Genomic DNA, 16,088 nt, shown 5'->3' with positions numbered 1-16,088 from the left:
TCCGACTACGAATTTCAACAACACAAACTACCGAGATGTTTCTAATTTAAAGGCTCCGCACAACCGTGCTTCTCAAATTTGCCTGGTGAGGAGAATCACCTGGGGCACTTGTCAAAACTTAGAATCCCCAGGCCCCTTCCCAGACCCACTGAAACAGCTTCTCCAAGGGGAGGGACCTGGGAGGCTGAATTTGTACCAAGCGCCCCAGGTAACTCTCATCATCAGCAACCTTTGGGAAAACTGTCTTAGAAGACAGTGAGGGAGAAAGTTGGTTTGTGACTCAAGGGAATTTTCTTTGCCATGTAAGAGGCCACAGTCTTGGCCTGGGAGGCCCAGGGCCCCACGCTCCCAAGCTGAGCTGCATCTACAGCGTTGGCTCTTTTTAGGGTCTACGTCAGGACACATACACCACCACAAAATAACATACATCCTTCACTGCTCTTGGGGAAAAGCCTGCTGATTGGCAAAGCAAAACTGCTGTTCAGACACATTTTTAATAGGGAAACTAGATGTAATTGGCTTGAAAGCAATCAGATGCTGACACCGAACAGGAGGGTGAAAACCCCGTCGCTTGTCACCATGGCTAACAATGCAGTGGAGAAAACCAGTAACTAAGCACAAAAATAGCCTGGAGCTCCCAGGGACGGCCACCTACTTCAAGTCAGGTGTGTCTAGTGGGTGGTCCCCGTTGATGGCGTGAGGTCAGATCCAGGTCACTGAGGGAGATGGGAGACCTGAAACAGCCGGTGACCAGGGCAGCTGGAGCGCACCAGAGTCCGGGGGGTGCCTCACTCCAGGTCGGCCTCCACCTGCTCCGTGTCAGAGCACTGCGACTTGTTACGTTCCCACTGGCAAATGGCGTTGGCGTACTCCACCACCAGCTTATCCATCCATGTCAGGGGCTCGGGGAACAGCACGGACCCCTCAAAGAAGCCCAGGTGGCCCCCGTGCAGGGGCAGCACAAACATGACGTTCTCCCGTTTCTCTGCAGGAGAAAGGCAGCTGAGTGAGTCACTGTTCTCTGACCAGCTCCAGGGCAGGAGGTGCAAAAGTGAGCTGGCCAGGGCGGCCCAGGCTTTCCCCACAGGCAAAGATGTCACCTAAGTGGGCATCTGATTTCTACTCCCTCTGCCTCGTTCACCAAAGCGGGAGGGAGATTTGGTGGGGCAGGCAAGATGGTGGGATCTAGCAGGTTTTGGAATAGCAGCTTGGCTTTGGAGTAGAATGGGTACCGGCTTAGGAGATCCTTAAAACTCTAAGTGGTTCTCAAACTTGGCTGCATATTAGAATCACATGGGTTTTTTGTTTTTTATGATCCCTATGTTGCATCCAGACCAATGAGATTCTGATTTGAGGGTGGGGGTGGGGTGGAGTTGGGGGGTGGTAGGTGAGAGAGGGAGGACCCAGGCATTGGTGTTGCTAAAACTCCCCAGCTGACTTGATTGTACAGCCAAGTACCTCCCAACTTCCTGTATCCAAATCACCTGGGAGACTGCCTTAAAATGCAGATTTGGCTTTAATAGGCCTGGGGAAGGAGCTGAGATTCTGCATTTCTTTTTTTAAAAGATATTTATTTATTTATTTGGCTGCACTGGGTCTTAGTTGCGGCATGTGGGATCTTTAGTTGTGGCATGCAGGCTCTTAGTTGCAGTGTGCAGGATCTAGTTCCCCGACCAGGGATGGAACCCGGGCCCCCTGCATTGGGAGCGCGGAGTCTTAACCACTTCGCCACGGGGGAAGTCCCCAGATTCTGCATTTCTGACAAGCTCCCGGGTGATGCCGATGCTACTGGTGGGGACCAGGCTTTGAGGACGGATTCACAACACTTACACTCTTATTTACTAGAGAACCAGATGAACTCAATGGAGTCAACGATTTTTCATTACAGAACTTTATTTTCCAAGGCTAAAACATAAAGCTGCAAGTTGAGTTAAAAGACGGCCAAGCTCTCAATGGCACGTGCTCAATGGCCATTTGAGAATTATTAACCTGGAGCTTGACTTTATGAGTCCACGTTTAAGTTAGTCCCGCATGGGCTGGTAAAGCCATTACCGAAGATGTGTGCAAAACGGGCAGCCAGGTACAGTGAGGTACCACAGGGAGCATCTCTCTTCCCAGGGGGATAAGTGACAACGGGTCCCTTGCTGGCTGCTCCAGGCCTCTGAGGCGCTTCCTGGCACTCACATTTCTGGCTCTGCAAGGGCTCTTTTCTGATCTGACCCCCTTTATTCTTCCCTTTCGGCTGCTATTTTGTAAGTTTCTGTGTGACAGCATTACTGCTATGGATGTTACTTTAGATATGCAGAAGGAAACCAGCATGGCTGCCTCCTCTCACTGCAGCCCACGTGGCTGATTTTGTGTAGGGAGCCTGTGGTTTAATAGACGGTTGACACATAGCTTTTTATCACGTAATGCACCTGCGACACATGCATTCACTCTGAGCAGAGAACGGAGCTCTGTCTGGGCGTGGGTCCTTTACCTGCTTGCTATGTTATCTACTCTTTTAACTTGGGGTCATGAGAGAATCAGAAGTACCCCTTTTCCCCCTGGTTAACATATGATATTTACAAGAGGAAACGTAATCACAGAGGACTGGGAAGGGAGGAGATTAGGTACAATGCAAAGTAACTTTAGATTGTGACCCAAGTGTTTCCTTCCGTTATCCTCTTTCTAGTTTCTCCCGTAGCTCCTACCTAGCATGGTGTGAGGCCGTGCAAGCCTGAGGCAAGATAACATTCTCATGAACAACCTTCTTTGCTTTTTCAGTTGCTTATATTTTTATCCTCAAAGCAGATGGGGAGGCTGTCTGTCACAAGAGGTAGCAGAACTGGCTTTTTTGTTTTGCTTTTCAGGTCAAATTTTAAGTCTAAATATCTCTTTAAGTCAAACTCTCAGACTTAATGGACCCACATCCCTGAGGCCATAATTTCACAGAACACCAGGGGACTCCCCGAACCTCTTGGCTATGGATATAAATGATGATCCTGTCTCTTGCACCAGGAAAGAATATGAAAAGGCTCTACCCAGGCTCCATCATAGCCCCAGAACTATCAGGCTAAAATAAATAAGAACACTGCCAAGAGATACCCTGATCGCCAGGAGATGACAGCATGATGAAGGTGACATACTGTGGCAATTTGCCGAGTGGCTGAGGGAGCAGCAGGAAGAAACACTTACCCGAAAGAGATTTTGGAATGGTTAGAAGACTTTCATGCACCAAGGGGTCATCGGCTGCATTCACCAACATGAGAGGTACATAAATCTGAAACAAGAAAATAAAGCAGAATTAAATGATCAGTTCTCTTTTTTTAGACCCCATTGATCCAAGGCTCAAATACACTACCGGATATGTCTTTGAAACAAAGGGAAGAGGGTCAGTGCTCAGTTTCCTGAACATGTGGACTAAAGACACCTCGTATTTCCTGGTGGTGGCAGGAATGATAACTGCCGCTGTGATCACAGCCCTGGCAGGCATGTGCAGGAGCCAAGCACCTAGTCAAGCCTAGGTGACCCACGTGCTCTGATGGAGCAAGGGTAAAGACTCTACAATACTCACTGGCAAAATATTTCTGATCGTCCGCACAGTGTCTCAGATTAGCCGTATCTTTCCGAAGAATGACTTTACAGAGTTATGTACATATTCATTCAATTTATATGGTAGGGAGGAGAAAAGGAGTGTGCTCCACTCCGGACAAAGGAGGCTTTCTAGAAGAATCTGAAGGTTGAAAACAGGAGCAGGCTGGTGGATATCGGGAAGCTCTTGGCAGCTTTGCATTCAACATCCATTTATCAAAACAGCCAGTAAGTGTCCTTTTTCATTTTAGCAGAGGTGGTGCTGATGGGGGCGCTCAGGCATTACTGAACAGCCGCGCCCAGGAACATAATGACCGGTTGCCTCACCTGGAGGCCCCTGACACTGGCTCTGGACAGCTTCACGTTTCTGTGATGGCTTAAATGAAGACATGAAAAGCCTGGATGACGATGCTAAAGTAGGAGGGGTGGCCGATAGGACACGAAGGCAGAACTGCCATTCACAATGGTCTGCTTAAGCTGGGGGAGTGGTGGACCAAACAACAGGTGGACATTGATAAGGATAAATGGGAAGTCCTGTGTTTGAGTAGAAAGAGCAATTGTTCAAAGACAGAAGGGGAGAGACTGATTTGGTGGTGGTTCAGGTAAAAAACATGGGGGTTATGATTGGCCACAAGCTTAATTTAATACGAAGTTTATTGTAGCTGCTCACACCTGCATTAACATAAACCAGTCTACTTCGACAAAAGACATGCTCCTCTATCATTCTGATACAGAAATGCATCTATTTTACTCTGTGCTTGCCAGATCATGGCAGGAAGTTTGAGTTCAGTCCTAGGCACCACACCAACAAAATATACAATGACCAAAACAGGGTCTAGGATTATAAGAAATCTACACGGACTTCCTGTGAGGAACCATGGTAGGAACCAGGCAGGATTATACAGTCAAAGGAAGACTAAGAAAAAAATGGGTGCGGCAGTGATTTTAAGGGCTTTCACCGCACCAAGGGGCAGCGCTGGGATTACTATATGGAGGTCACAGAGGGGCAGAGTTTGGTTCAATAATAAACCCAAGTCAACAACTAGAGCGGCTGGAGCCAGATGCTGGCTGAGCTTCCACCAGGGAAGCTTAGGAGGGATGCTTGTTATATCACGGGTGGAGCTGGATGGGGTGATACTAATTCTGAGATGCTGCTTCCTGAGTTGATGTGGTCACTCACCCTGTGCAGGTACCTCATGCAGCTTTCTTCCTCGTAATATTCCTTCAGGGAGTTATAGCCATGAAACTTCCTGGGACACACACACACATACACACACAAAGGAAAAAGACAAAACAACACTTGAAATAAGACTGGAATGCTGAATTGATTTCATTACTGTGCCAGTTCCCACACTAGCTCATCATATCAGTAGAATATACACAGGCACCAGAGTTAGGGGTTAAGAGTACCCAGCTTTGGCATCTGGCTTCAAATCCTGGCTCTGTCACTTACTGACTACGGACCTTAGGCAAAGGGTTTAACCTCTCTGAGCTTCTCCTCTGTAAAATGGAGCTAGGGACAGGAGCTTCTTTAACGGCACTGTGAGATTTATGACATTAAAGTGACATTTTATTAGCACAGTGACTGGCCCAGAATAATTACTCAGTAAGTGTTATCTGTAGTAATTATTAGCGGATGTTACATCTTTTTGAGGCAGCATAAAACCAGATGTCACTGTAGACACTAAGAAACTGCAATTCGAAGACATTTACTAGAACTTTGCTTTCAACAGAATTCTTCCTGGCAGAGTGATCTGGACCACTGTGAACTGGAATGAAATATGTACCAGATAATAGAAATGAGACAGGGATTCAAAGTTACCGACTCTGTCCCCCATGGAGCAGTAGTCAGAGACACACTGACATCAACAAACCCTTCGGTGCTCCAGCGGGCAGGTCCTGCAGCTTTGCCCTGCCCTGTGCTCTGAGAGGCTGGCACGATTCAGCCTGGAGCTCTGACACCAGGAGACAGAGTCAACCCCAGGTCAGAGGATCTCTGGAAACCTCATTTCTTTCTGACACAGAGTAAGGCCTCTGGTTTGTGAATAGTAGGGTTTTTTTGTCCTGACTGGGGTCTTCAAGGTATCTCAGCTCCCCTGTAGCAGCTGTGGATCTCTTCCACTCCCAGGCTCCTTAGACATCTCTGCCGGCGAAGGACCCTCAGGTTGGACTATTTGGGCCAAACTTGATAGGGAGGAGGCCGAGTGCAGAAATCATCTCTAGGACATCTGTCTCCAAGAAATCAGCCCCTCTGAGGTCTCAGCGGGCCAGGAAGGCACTCTCGTCCTCCAGTATTACCAGTGGCGGGTTGATGAGGAGGCTGCCCAAACTGGTTATGATCATGAAAACTGCTACTATCTAGCACTATTAAAAAGGAAGAGCTTTAGGAAGAGTTGAAGAACACTCTCTTTTGGGCTTAAAAAAATTTAGAAGATGAATGAAATTTAAGTAAGTTTGTTTTTTTTTCTCATTAGTGTAGTGTCTGCACCACAGTAAAGTTGCACACCCCATCGTAAGTGAGGGTGGGTATAAATCATTCTCACCCTCTGAACGTGCCAGCAATTTCCCAATTTCCATTTCCTTTGAGTAACTGTTCATGGGCATATTTCAAAGTTACTTGGTGTAAGAAGGCTACTAAAATCCCATAAGGAAGGTAAATAGAGATCTCATACTCTCAGGTCAATATGTGCCTATCTATTGGATGAACACTAGCTTGCTTTAGGCCACACCTGAAGGTATCAAGTGATCTCTAAATAAAAAGGATGACTTTTTAAAGAGAACGATGAGGTCAGAGATTAACTTTACCTTTTCCAGCTAATGCTGACCTCAATCAGAAACTACTGGTGCCAGGAAAGAGGACACTGTCAGCGTGGTGACCTCAGGTGCCTGGAGAGGCCTGGAGGGGCTGGGCAGGGAAAGGGCAACCAAGTGAAGTGGGCGGGGTTTGCATATTACACTCAGAGGAGAGTCTTTACGCCCCTAAAGGAAGAGGCTCTGTCCATTTTTCTTGTAACACACAGCTCTCTTGGTCTATTTTTGGTTTTTCTACTTTTGATAGAGACATAGGCAGGTACAAGAAATATTTTCCTTCTCCTTTTACTCCATTGCCACATGCAGTTTATGTGACATCTGATCCCTGACCCGGTGTTGAGGACTGTGGGCAACTAGGGCACGCATACCCCAGCTCCCCAGTTCAAGCTCAGTTGGCCACGCAGGAATGTAGAACGAGTGGTCAGAGCCTCTTCCTATTTTTTTTTTTTTTTACATTTTTTGGCCGTGCCATGCCATGTGGCATGTGGGATCCTAGTTTCCTGACCAGGGATCTAACCCACGCCCCCTGCATTTGAAGCGCAGAGTCCTAACCACTGGACCGCCAGGGAAGTTCTCTTCCTATTTTTTTAAGAGACATTAGAAATTTGGATTTCTCTGTGAAATCTTCAGTTTTTAAACAGTGGACATTAAAAAAAAACAAACAACCAAAACCCTTAACACTAAAGTGGGCAGAGGAAACCCCTGGCGCTGGGCAGCAACGGCCTGCTGCCTCCCGCCTGGCACCCTGCCCCAGAGCATGGGCACACCTCATCACATTGTCGTCGATCTGCATCAGGGATGTGGCTGTGTAGAGGCGGCTCAGGTCCGTGTCCTCCAGGCTCTGAGGTTTCTTAACATGGTCTCCAAAAAGAGCTTGCCTACAACGAGACAAGAAGCAAACAGAGAATGAAAAGCAGATGATAAACCAAATCATCACACTGTACAATGAAATATCTTACAATTTTGTCAATCATACCTCACTAAAGCTGAAAAAAAATTTTTTTTAAAGCACGTGATAAACAACCTCAGCCGAGCCTGCTTCCTTGCCCAGAGGCAAGCCAGGAGAGGGTCTCTGACATAGCGTCTGCGGGTAACTTAGAAGTAAATCCCTTCAGCCTTCAGAATGTCCCAGAGGATGAGCTTGCACTGTTGACTTCTGAATAACTGAAGAAGGATCAACAGCAAGACCTTATTTTCCTTGCCCCTGTCTAAGGGGCAGCTAGACAAACTGAAGATTGTGTTTGAGCCTAGGTGACTATTACAAAACTGGCCCTGCAGAGAGGTCTCAGGATGGGCTCTGTGGCCTGTGGTGGGTTGTCAGCCAAACAGTGGGGGGCCTTAGTGTAAAGTTGTGGAGGCCCCGTCTTTACACTGATGTTGACACTGCCCCCTTTAGCAGAACCCTTCTCTTTATGAGCTCTTTGTGTCACTTAACAAGGAAGATAATGGTTAACCCATTCAGCATTTGGGCAAATCAACAGCCCTCCAATATGTTAGCTAAAAAGCTAATGTATACTCAGAAGAGTAATTATTTCCAGTAAGAAAATGATCCATCTGGAGCGGATGACAATAAAGGCAGAGATCAAAATGTGCACATTTAGACGTCCATTCCCAGCAAGGGCTCTCACTCACACAGCTGAAGGAAGACTGAGTTTGCTTTGAGGTTTGGCCCTACAGTGGGAAAAATTCATTACGGAAACTAAATGCTCTGGTATCCATTCACAACCTCTTCCAAAGAAGAGGAACAGATTTCTTAAAATTTTTTTTTTCAAAAGAGTATTAGGAAGATTATATACTTAAAGGATAGAATTCACAATTTAAAGTGTGTCCCAATAAAACTAGAAAAAAATTTTAAGAAAGAAAAGACAATGCTGATAGAGAAAAAAAATTATAATAAAGTGTCCCTAAAATTTCTAGGTGTTTGGCTTTCTGTGGTAAATTTTAAAAATGTAAATACACTGAGAGCACATCCAGAGGACTCGGCCAGTTTGTTAAGAATTACATGATGGACCTTTTGGACTAATTTATTAATGGCAAGACTGGGCCTTGTAGCAAAACAAATGTTCCCTGGGAGGAAGGAGTTCACTCTCCATTGCAGAGGTGTGGGAAGACGGACAGAGGACTTGGACTTGGTGTCTGATGGCCTGGTTTCACCCCTGCTGGAACCTCAGCAAATCCCTGGATCCATCCAAACCTCAGCTGAGCCACACCCGAATCAGGGCCCAGCACACAACTGATGCTCACACACCACGATCTGAGCAGAAACTCAGCCAGCCCGGGGGACATAAGTCTCCCTGTGCGCTCCACCCACCCAACACCAGGGCCTTGGGGATGTGCCTGGCAGCCTGAGGGGCCTGCGAGCGCCAGCCCTGCCCAGGCGCCATGTGAACCCTACCCACAGGAAGCCCAATCTGGGGTGCCTGGCTGGCCGGGTGGCCAGTACCACATTTTCTTTTAATCACTGAAAAAAACAGGATAAGAAACTGATCATTCAGTCAGGTTGCTTTTCCTAGGATGGCATCAAAAACCCCCTAAAATTGTACTTTTTGAGTGCCCAATATGTACCAGGCTCTGGGGGCATCAAAACACGCCCTAGCCCTCCAGTGCTCTCCAGTTTAGTTCATGATGCAGGACTCACACTGCGGAGGCAGCAGAAAAACGACTTGTGGGGGGAGGAGCTAGCTTCACAGAGGCAGATACCCGAGATGGACCTAAAAGGATGGGCTGGGTTTGGGCAAGCAGAGATGAGGGGAAGGGGGTCCTCAGCAAGGGCATAAGTGGTGTGGGAGAGGCCAGAGGGCACGTGGGCCTCTGAGCGGCCTGGTCCAGCTGGAGGGGGAGGGAGGCATGGGGGAGGAGGGAGAGCCAATATCGCTAACAATAATCACAACGATGAAATCATCCCTAATATTTCTTGAGTGCTACTGAAGACCAGGTGCTGCTCTAAGCACTTGTCAGGGGCTAACCCACCAAAGGATTCTGAGCAGGAGACGGGCAGGCAGAGCATGGAGAGTGTGGACACCACGCTTGGCACCAGCGGCCGGACTCCTGTCACGCTGCTGCTTGGTCAGAACCCCAAGAGCCAGCAGAGAACGATTCTGGATCCCCAAGCACAAAAGCATCCGAAGGAGTAAAGCTCCTCAACAGTGACGGGCCACCCTCAGGATTGCCCGCATGTGGGAAAGAATGGTGTGGAAACGGGTTTCTCTTTCTTCTTGGACTTTTTGAAAATTATGGAAGCAGAAAGCGATTTGGTGCATTTGGTAGCTTGGGACAAGTTTGTTTCTAACCAAGTCACAAAACAAGTCAGCAGACAATGTGTACCACCCCTGCCTTTTTTTTTTTTTTCCTGGAGAAAGAGGAATTTTGGCTTTTAGTGAAATGAGCTCAGAAAGGAACTGTCTGTCTCCCGAGGGATAGGGAAGGCACCATACCTGTGCGAGAGGATGATCTTCTTCATGTTGTCGGCCATGAGGAAGTTGTAGAAGCGCCGGCACTGATCCCACTGCATGAAGGTTTCCTGGGCCCTGGAAGAACCACAAGTGACAGTGAGAGGGACTGCGTCCTGGAGAGGAGAGGATGGGGCTGGCGAGGGCAGGAGGCAGAGCTCTTGCCGCTGGAGAGCGCCGGCTCCCTACGCTGGAATGTGGGCTTGGATGCGTGGTCCTCAAACTACCTGTAGAGACACTAGAACAGCTGAACGTTGCTGAACATGAGGCCCCAGCCAGAAAGCTCTCTGGGGCCACAGGCTTTGTTGCTGACACTCCTGACCCCCTCCTTCCATCACCTTGGTCTTCTCTTCGTCACAGGACCTGCTTCAATTGTCATTTGAACACGTTCGCTACTCGGCTTCCTACCCTGCAAGCATGTTTTTCCGGCTTAATAATAGGAGTGTGTAAGGGGAGGGGGTGTGTGGAGAAAATAAGTGCATGGCAAAACCTGAAAACACTTATATGTGGAATCTAAAAAATACAACAAACTAGTGAATAAAGCACAAAAGAAGCAGACTCACAGAATAAACTAGTGGTTATCAGTGGGGAGAGGGAAGGGGGGAGGGGCCGTGGGGGGAAGGGTTATTATGGGAGTGTATGAAATCATGTGTGTGAAACTTTTAAAAACGGAAAAGCACTGTAGAATTTAAAGAATCATTCAATAACAGTTTAAAAAATGGGAAGGGAAAAAAAAACACCACTTGTTGCCATTTGTGAGGCAAAGGAAAATCATGTACTTTGAGCTTTCTTTTGATTAGCCTTAGCATATTCAAGGGGCAAGGAATGGAAGAAGTAGCGAGGCCATCAACCCCTTCTAGGCCCAGCTGCTGGGGCTGGTCCTGAGTCATTTTTCCTCTAGAGCTAGTGCGTGATTGGCACAGCAAGGCCTACCGACGTGTGGGGTCACCAGGCAGGCAACACCTCTGCTTCCAGATCAGGAGACCATGGGCTCAGAGACGTCAAGCGACCCGCCCTGGGTCACACTGGAACGGTCAGGTATGGCTGAGTCTAAGCCAGGCCTGCCTGGCTCCAGCACGTGTGTTCCGCCACCCTCACCCTGTCCCTCCTCTACTCGCCTCTGCGGCCAGATTTCCTCGCCCACGTGTCAGGTGAACAAACACCGATGCTGTCATTCCCAGGCTGCCGCTCAGCCCTCCCCACTCCATCGTGCTTTCTTCCCTCGGGGGGTGTGAACCCAGACACAGCTGCCATAGAGGTCACGCTAACCTTCATTTTGCAGATTTCTGAGTCTTGAGGCCTGATTCCACCCTGGGAATGAGTCTAGGTGTCACTATTCCCATACAGAATCCATTGGCCTCATCTCCCAGATGGCCAGAGAGGGGACTCTTGAGAGAGGGTGGTACATAGGTATTTTTTTTAAAAATCCAGGGAGTTATAAAAGTAACTTCCCCCAAACTGCCACACTTCAATTTTGGAATAACAAACATTTCCTGTAACGTCGCAGTTAAAAAATTAGAGCTGGCAGGAACTTAAAAGTGAAAGGGTTTGTGGATTTAACGGCCTATGACGTGCTCATAAAACATGGGCTAAAGCTCACAGTGAAGACTAACACTGCCTTCAAAGGTCAAAAGGTCATTCTATAAATGCACGAGTTTTTTGTGGGGGGGCTTCCCGAACACTGTAGGAGCAGAAAGGACGGGCCGGATCACCATGGGCAGGACCCCAGCTAAGGCAGGACTGTGGACACTTGCCTCTTGGTCTGAGGGAGGAGGGGGGGGGTCACCCAATCTGTGACCCACAGCCTCCTGCCAGCGCGGGTCTCCCTCCTCTGACCTTGGACCCAAGCTGTCCCTTCTTCAGAAAGCCTATGGTCTCAAAATCCCAGCTTTCTCTTGCCCTCATCCTTTTCTCCCTTTGCTGACCTTCTAACTGCTTTTGTTAGTATCTCCTTCATATTAGAGGGACTGCGGAGGTAGGGAAGGGAGGGGGGGGGCACTGACCATAAATTTAAGCTATGAGAGGATGCTCCCGCGCTGCAGATTCCTTGATTGAATCACCCCAGAGGTGCCACTCACTGAAAGGCTCTGGGAATACACGGGGGCCCCGGGCTCAAGGAGGGACTGGGGTAAGGCTGCTGGGACCAATGTTCTACCCAGTCAACGCTGGCCAACACTGATGCCTCGTATCTTCGGCTGACCACTCAGTATATTTAAGGGATGTCTTTCACCACCTCTGAATATAAAATTAAGGGACTGAAACTTAATTTTACAGTAGTTTTAAGAAAACATAATCAAGATCAACATATTATAAAAAACATTCATTTCATATATCTAAAATAAGACCTGATCTCTTCAATACTACCACCACCAACAAACTTGAAAAGAAATAAAAGAGAGGGGGATCCTACAGACTAAAAGCAACTGAAGAGACAAATCAATAAATGCAATGTGTGGACATCATGGGGATCCCGATTCAAACAAACCGACTGTTAAAAAAACTTCCAGGAGACAATCAAGGAAATCTGAACACTGACTGGAAATGGGATGATATTAGGAATTATTAATTTTTTGGTGTCACAATGGTATCGTGGTTATGTTTAAGAAAAAGTCCTTAGAGTCTTTTAGTGCTACTTAGTGAATTATTTACAAATGATATGACATAATGTCTGGGATTTGCTTGAAAATAATCCAGTTTACGGGGGAGTGGTACGTGGATGAGGTGCAGAGGAAACAAGAGTGGCCGAGAGTTAAGCATGGTTGAAGCTGGTGGTGGGTACACGGGGGTTCAATATCCTACTGTTTTTACTTTGCATGTGTCTAAAATGTTCCATAACAATGAAGAAGAAGGAGGAGGAGAAGAAAGATAGAAAATAGAAAATCTTTTTGGATTATGAGCTACTGAAAATTATTTACCCTGCTGAGGGAAGTCAAAGATCAAAGTCAGTTTTAACTGTTAACCCTGAGCCTCAACAACCACTTTCAGGGATGGCAAAAGTCCAGCAGGTGGTCTGGAACAGTTATATACATGGCCCATCAAGAACCTCACCCATGCAGTTCCCACTGAAGCCAAACTCCAATTTATCTGTCATGTCTTTGCAGGGAGAGGAAGCAGGCGGCAGAACCAGGCTAGAAGGGCAAACGAGCCCAGGGCTTGGGGCTGATGATGGGATGAAGGTCTAACAAGATGTCCAGGCCACCTGGCTGGCAAGAGTTAGAGCAGAGACTTGAACTAGGGCCCATCTGACCCCACTGGGTAGTTCACCAAACTCTGCAGAAGCCACTTCACCTCTCCAAGCCTCAGTTTCCTTATCTGTCAAATCAGGAGGTTGAACTAGAGAAGCAGTTTTCACACCCAGATTGCTCTGTGGCTGAGGTAGGTAGACAGTTCTATCACAGGCCTGACAGAGGCCACCCTGGGGGCCTTGGTGTTGCTTTCATTGCTTCTGTTAATGGTGGATGGACTTCTGCAGACAGGGGTGGATGTTGCGAGTGGGGAGCCGGCCAACCGGTGGTGTTAAGAATGGGTCTGAATTCTGGCCTCGGCTGAAGAGACCTGAGGGATGGGCAGGCTCCTGGGCATGCATCTCATGAGGATGAAGAGAATGTCTGCCTGCAAACCAGATGACTCAGTCAAGAAGGTTTAAAGAGAATGGTGGTGGTGGTAGGGGAAGAACACTCAGATGAGACTATAACATAGGGTACCATGGCGGACAGACTTCAGGTATGACAGGGTGATAAGCAGAGTGGTGTCACGAGAACAAACGGGAAAGAACGGGGAGAGAGAGATGACATTTATAGCCTCAGATACCGGTATGCCAATGGGAAGAGCACGCACAGGTGAACTCAACTCGGCAGAGTCATAAGATATGAGAGGTATCAGTGAGACTTGCTGAGATGAGAGCAGGATTGGAAGGAACCCTGCGATGGACACTGTGTAGCTATTCAAAATAAGGTAGAGAAGGAGAAGCAGAAAAGTGCTATATGACAAGAAAACACAGACCAAGGTGGAAAAACATGTGGGGAATGTTTGGCTGAGATCTGCCACGTCAGATGGAAGAAATGAATTTTCATTTTTTGATGCTAAATGGGCACCAAAACCAGGGGACTTCAGCTCTCTAGACACTGAAAGAATCCCTTACTTGGCCACACAGCAGAATATCCAAGTTCTTGACTTGCCTCTAAATAGCTATGTTCTCCAGAAGAGAGAAGGGGTGGCAGGAAGTGCTCCCAGGCTGAGCCAGATACTGGCCCACCAGGAGAAACTGGCTGAGGACACAGCAGAGATGTGTGGAACCTGGGAGAACGCAGCTAGGTCATAATTACAGGGAGGAAAGCCTTTGTATAATCCAAAGTGAACCCTTGTTGGAAGGAAGGCAGGTTTCATAGACTTCAGAAAGACGAGATGACTCCAAAAGGGATGATGCCCCCTGAGAGTTGCAAAGCCCTCAAAAATGATTCTGTCATTGAGATGGCAAATGAGAAAAGACAGTACCCCAAAACACTAGTAAGGCTTCCCTGGGAGTCTTATTCCAGAACGACATGTATGGATTTTTAAAGAACTTTATCCATCCATCTACCTATCTATTATGAAAACCAATAAAGTTCTCTTAAAATGCTGTTATTTCTAATCAATGTAACATTAATAAGATATTATCCGTACTGGTTTCCCAGCCACCTGCTGGTGAGAGATTTCTCTCTGCAGGGTTAAAAGAATTTTAAAAGGTGCTGTGGAAGGAGATGGATATTTTCTTTTCTTTTTTTTTGGCCGTGATGCACGGCTTGCGGGATCTTAGTTCCCTGAGACCAGGGATCGAACCCAAGCCCCCTGCAATGGACATGTGGAGTCCTAACCACTGGATGGCCAGGGAAGTCCCAGGAGATGGATTTTTAAATCACTTCGAAGAGGGTCCCAACAAAACAGGGGTCTGTAATTATGTTCAGAACAATCAATTAGGCAAGGAAGAGCTGAGACAACTGCTTTATGCTCCTGGGGTACTGCTCAGAGAAAGCTCAACTTTTCCGACTCATACTTTGCAAAATGAGTGGACAAAGCATCCATTAAAAGGAATTAAAGTTGGAAGAGAATGAACTGGGGGAAGAATGCATCTAACACCCAAAGAAATTCAAATCTCCTAGCGCATATAAATTTCATCTCAGAGTGCTGGGAGACTGTGAGAACACCACACAGCTTTCCTGTGGTCTTTGAGAAAATATGGAGGATGAGAATGAGAGACAGGTTCTATATGTCTGGGATGGGCAAGCATGACTCTCACATTCCAAAAAGGGGCACCACAAATTAAGATTGGTGAGGAATTTCTTAAATACGGTCCCAGGCAATATTAAAAAATACCTTGAAAGTAATATGCCAATGAAACCTTAAAGTACATTAAGTATTTTCCCAGAATGTTACCACACCAATATAACCAATATTTTATTTGCAAAGGGAGGGGGTTCCCCTCCAGGCTTTGCCAATATGCAATCATTAAAAATTTTTTTTAAATTGTGGCAAAAGACACATATTATAAATTTTACCATCTTAACCCTTTTTAAGTGCATAGTTCAGAAATCTTAAGTATATTCACACTGTTATATAACAGATTTCCAGAACTTTTTCATCTTGCAAATCTGAAACGCTATACCCAGTTAAATGACAACTCCCCATTTCTCTCTCCCTACAATCATATTTTTACATAGTTACCTTCCCTCCTACGTTTAATATACACAGTCTGCTATTTTATATATATTTTTTAATTAAAAAAAATACAAGCAGCCTTGTTTTCTACTGAACGGGTATATCATAGCTTACAACTATCCCTCATGCTGGACACGTGGGTTATTTCTAACTTGGCCCTACAAGAGAGTCATGCTGCAGTGGGGGCAAAGCCAGGACGAGCCTTGAACAGTGTGGCCTCTGGGAGGAAGATGGTGGCACCTCTGGGCCCAAGACACCCAGCAGAATGTTCCGGGCTGGCAGCTGCCAGTGGGGGCAGGACTGACCTGTGGAGAGGTCGTTACCTCCAGCTAGTTCAGCTTGAGACTGCAAGCAAAAGAAAAGCTCTCTGTACCCTACTAGGGACTGGGCCCAGAACTCTTCACACCTGCCTGGCTGGGCTTTGTGGCAGGACGGGGCAGGGAGCCCAGACAAGGGTGGATGGCCACCCACCAACCCCCTTTCTTCCTTATCAGAATATTTCCCCTTAGGATGCACTTTTACAGGAATGGGATTAATGGGTCAAAGGGCATATCATACACC

General features: G+C 47.1%; 1 protein-coding gene across 1 annotated transcript in view; it reads right to left on the bottom strand.

Moving 5' to 3' along the window:
* Positions 1 to 475: 475 nt before the first annotated feature.
* The window catches only part of ABHD2 (abhydrolase domain containing 2, acylglycerol lipase), a 104,367-nt gene continuing 88,754 nt past the window's right edge, over positions 476 to 16,088 (bottom strand). The window contains exons 7-11 of the mRNA XM_068557472.1: positions 9,819 to 9,911; positions 7,152 to 7,262; positions 4,754 to 4,823; positions 3,178 to 3,262; positions 476 to 985 (exon numbers count right to left, since the gene is read on the bottom strand). Coding sequence (XP_068413573.1) covers positions 789 to 985; positions 3,178 to 3,262; positions 4,754 to 4,823; positions 7,152 to 7,262; positions 9,819 to 9,911 — 556 coding nt within the window. The 3' untranslated portion in view covers positions 476 to 788. The remainder of the gene's footprint in view (positions 986 to 3,177; positions 3,263 to 4,753; positions 4,824 to 7,151; positions 7,263 to 9,818; positions 9,912 to 16,088) is intronic.

This window comes from Eschrichtius robustus, chromosome 1 (genome assembly GCF_028021215.1).
Source record: "Eschrichtius robustus isolate mEscRob2 chromosome 1, mEscRob2.pri, whole genome shotgun sequence".
Taxonomy (NCBI): Eukaryota; Metazoa; Chordata; class Mammalia; order Artiodactyla; family Eschrichtiidae; genus Eschrichtius; species Eschrichtius robustus.
The sequence above is the reverse complement of the archived record's forward strand: the minus strand, read 5'-3'. Positions and strand labels throughout refer to the sequence as shown.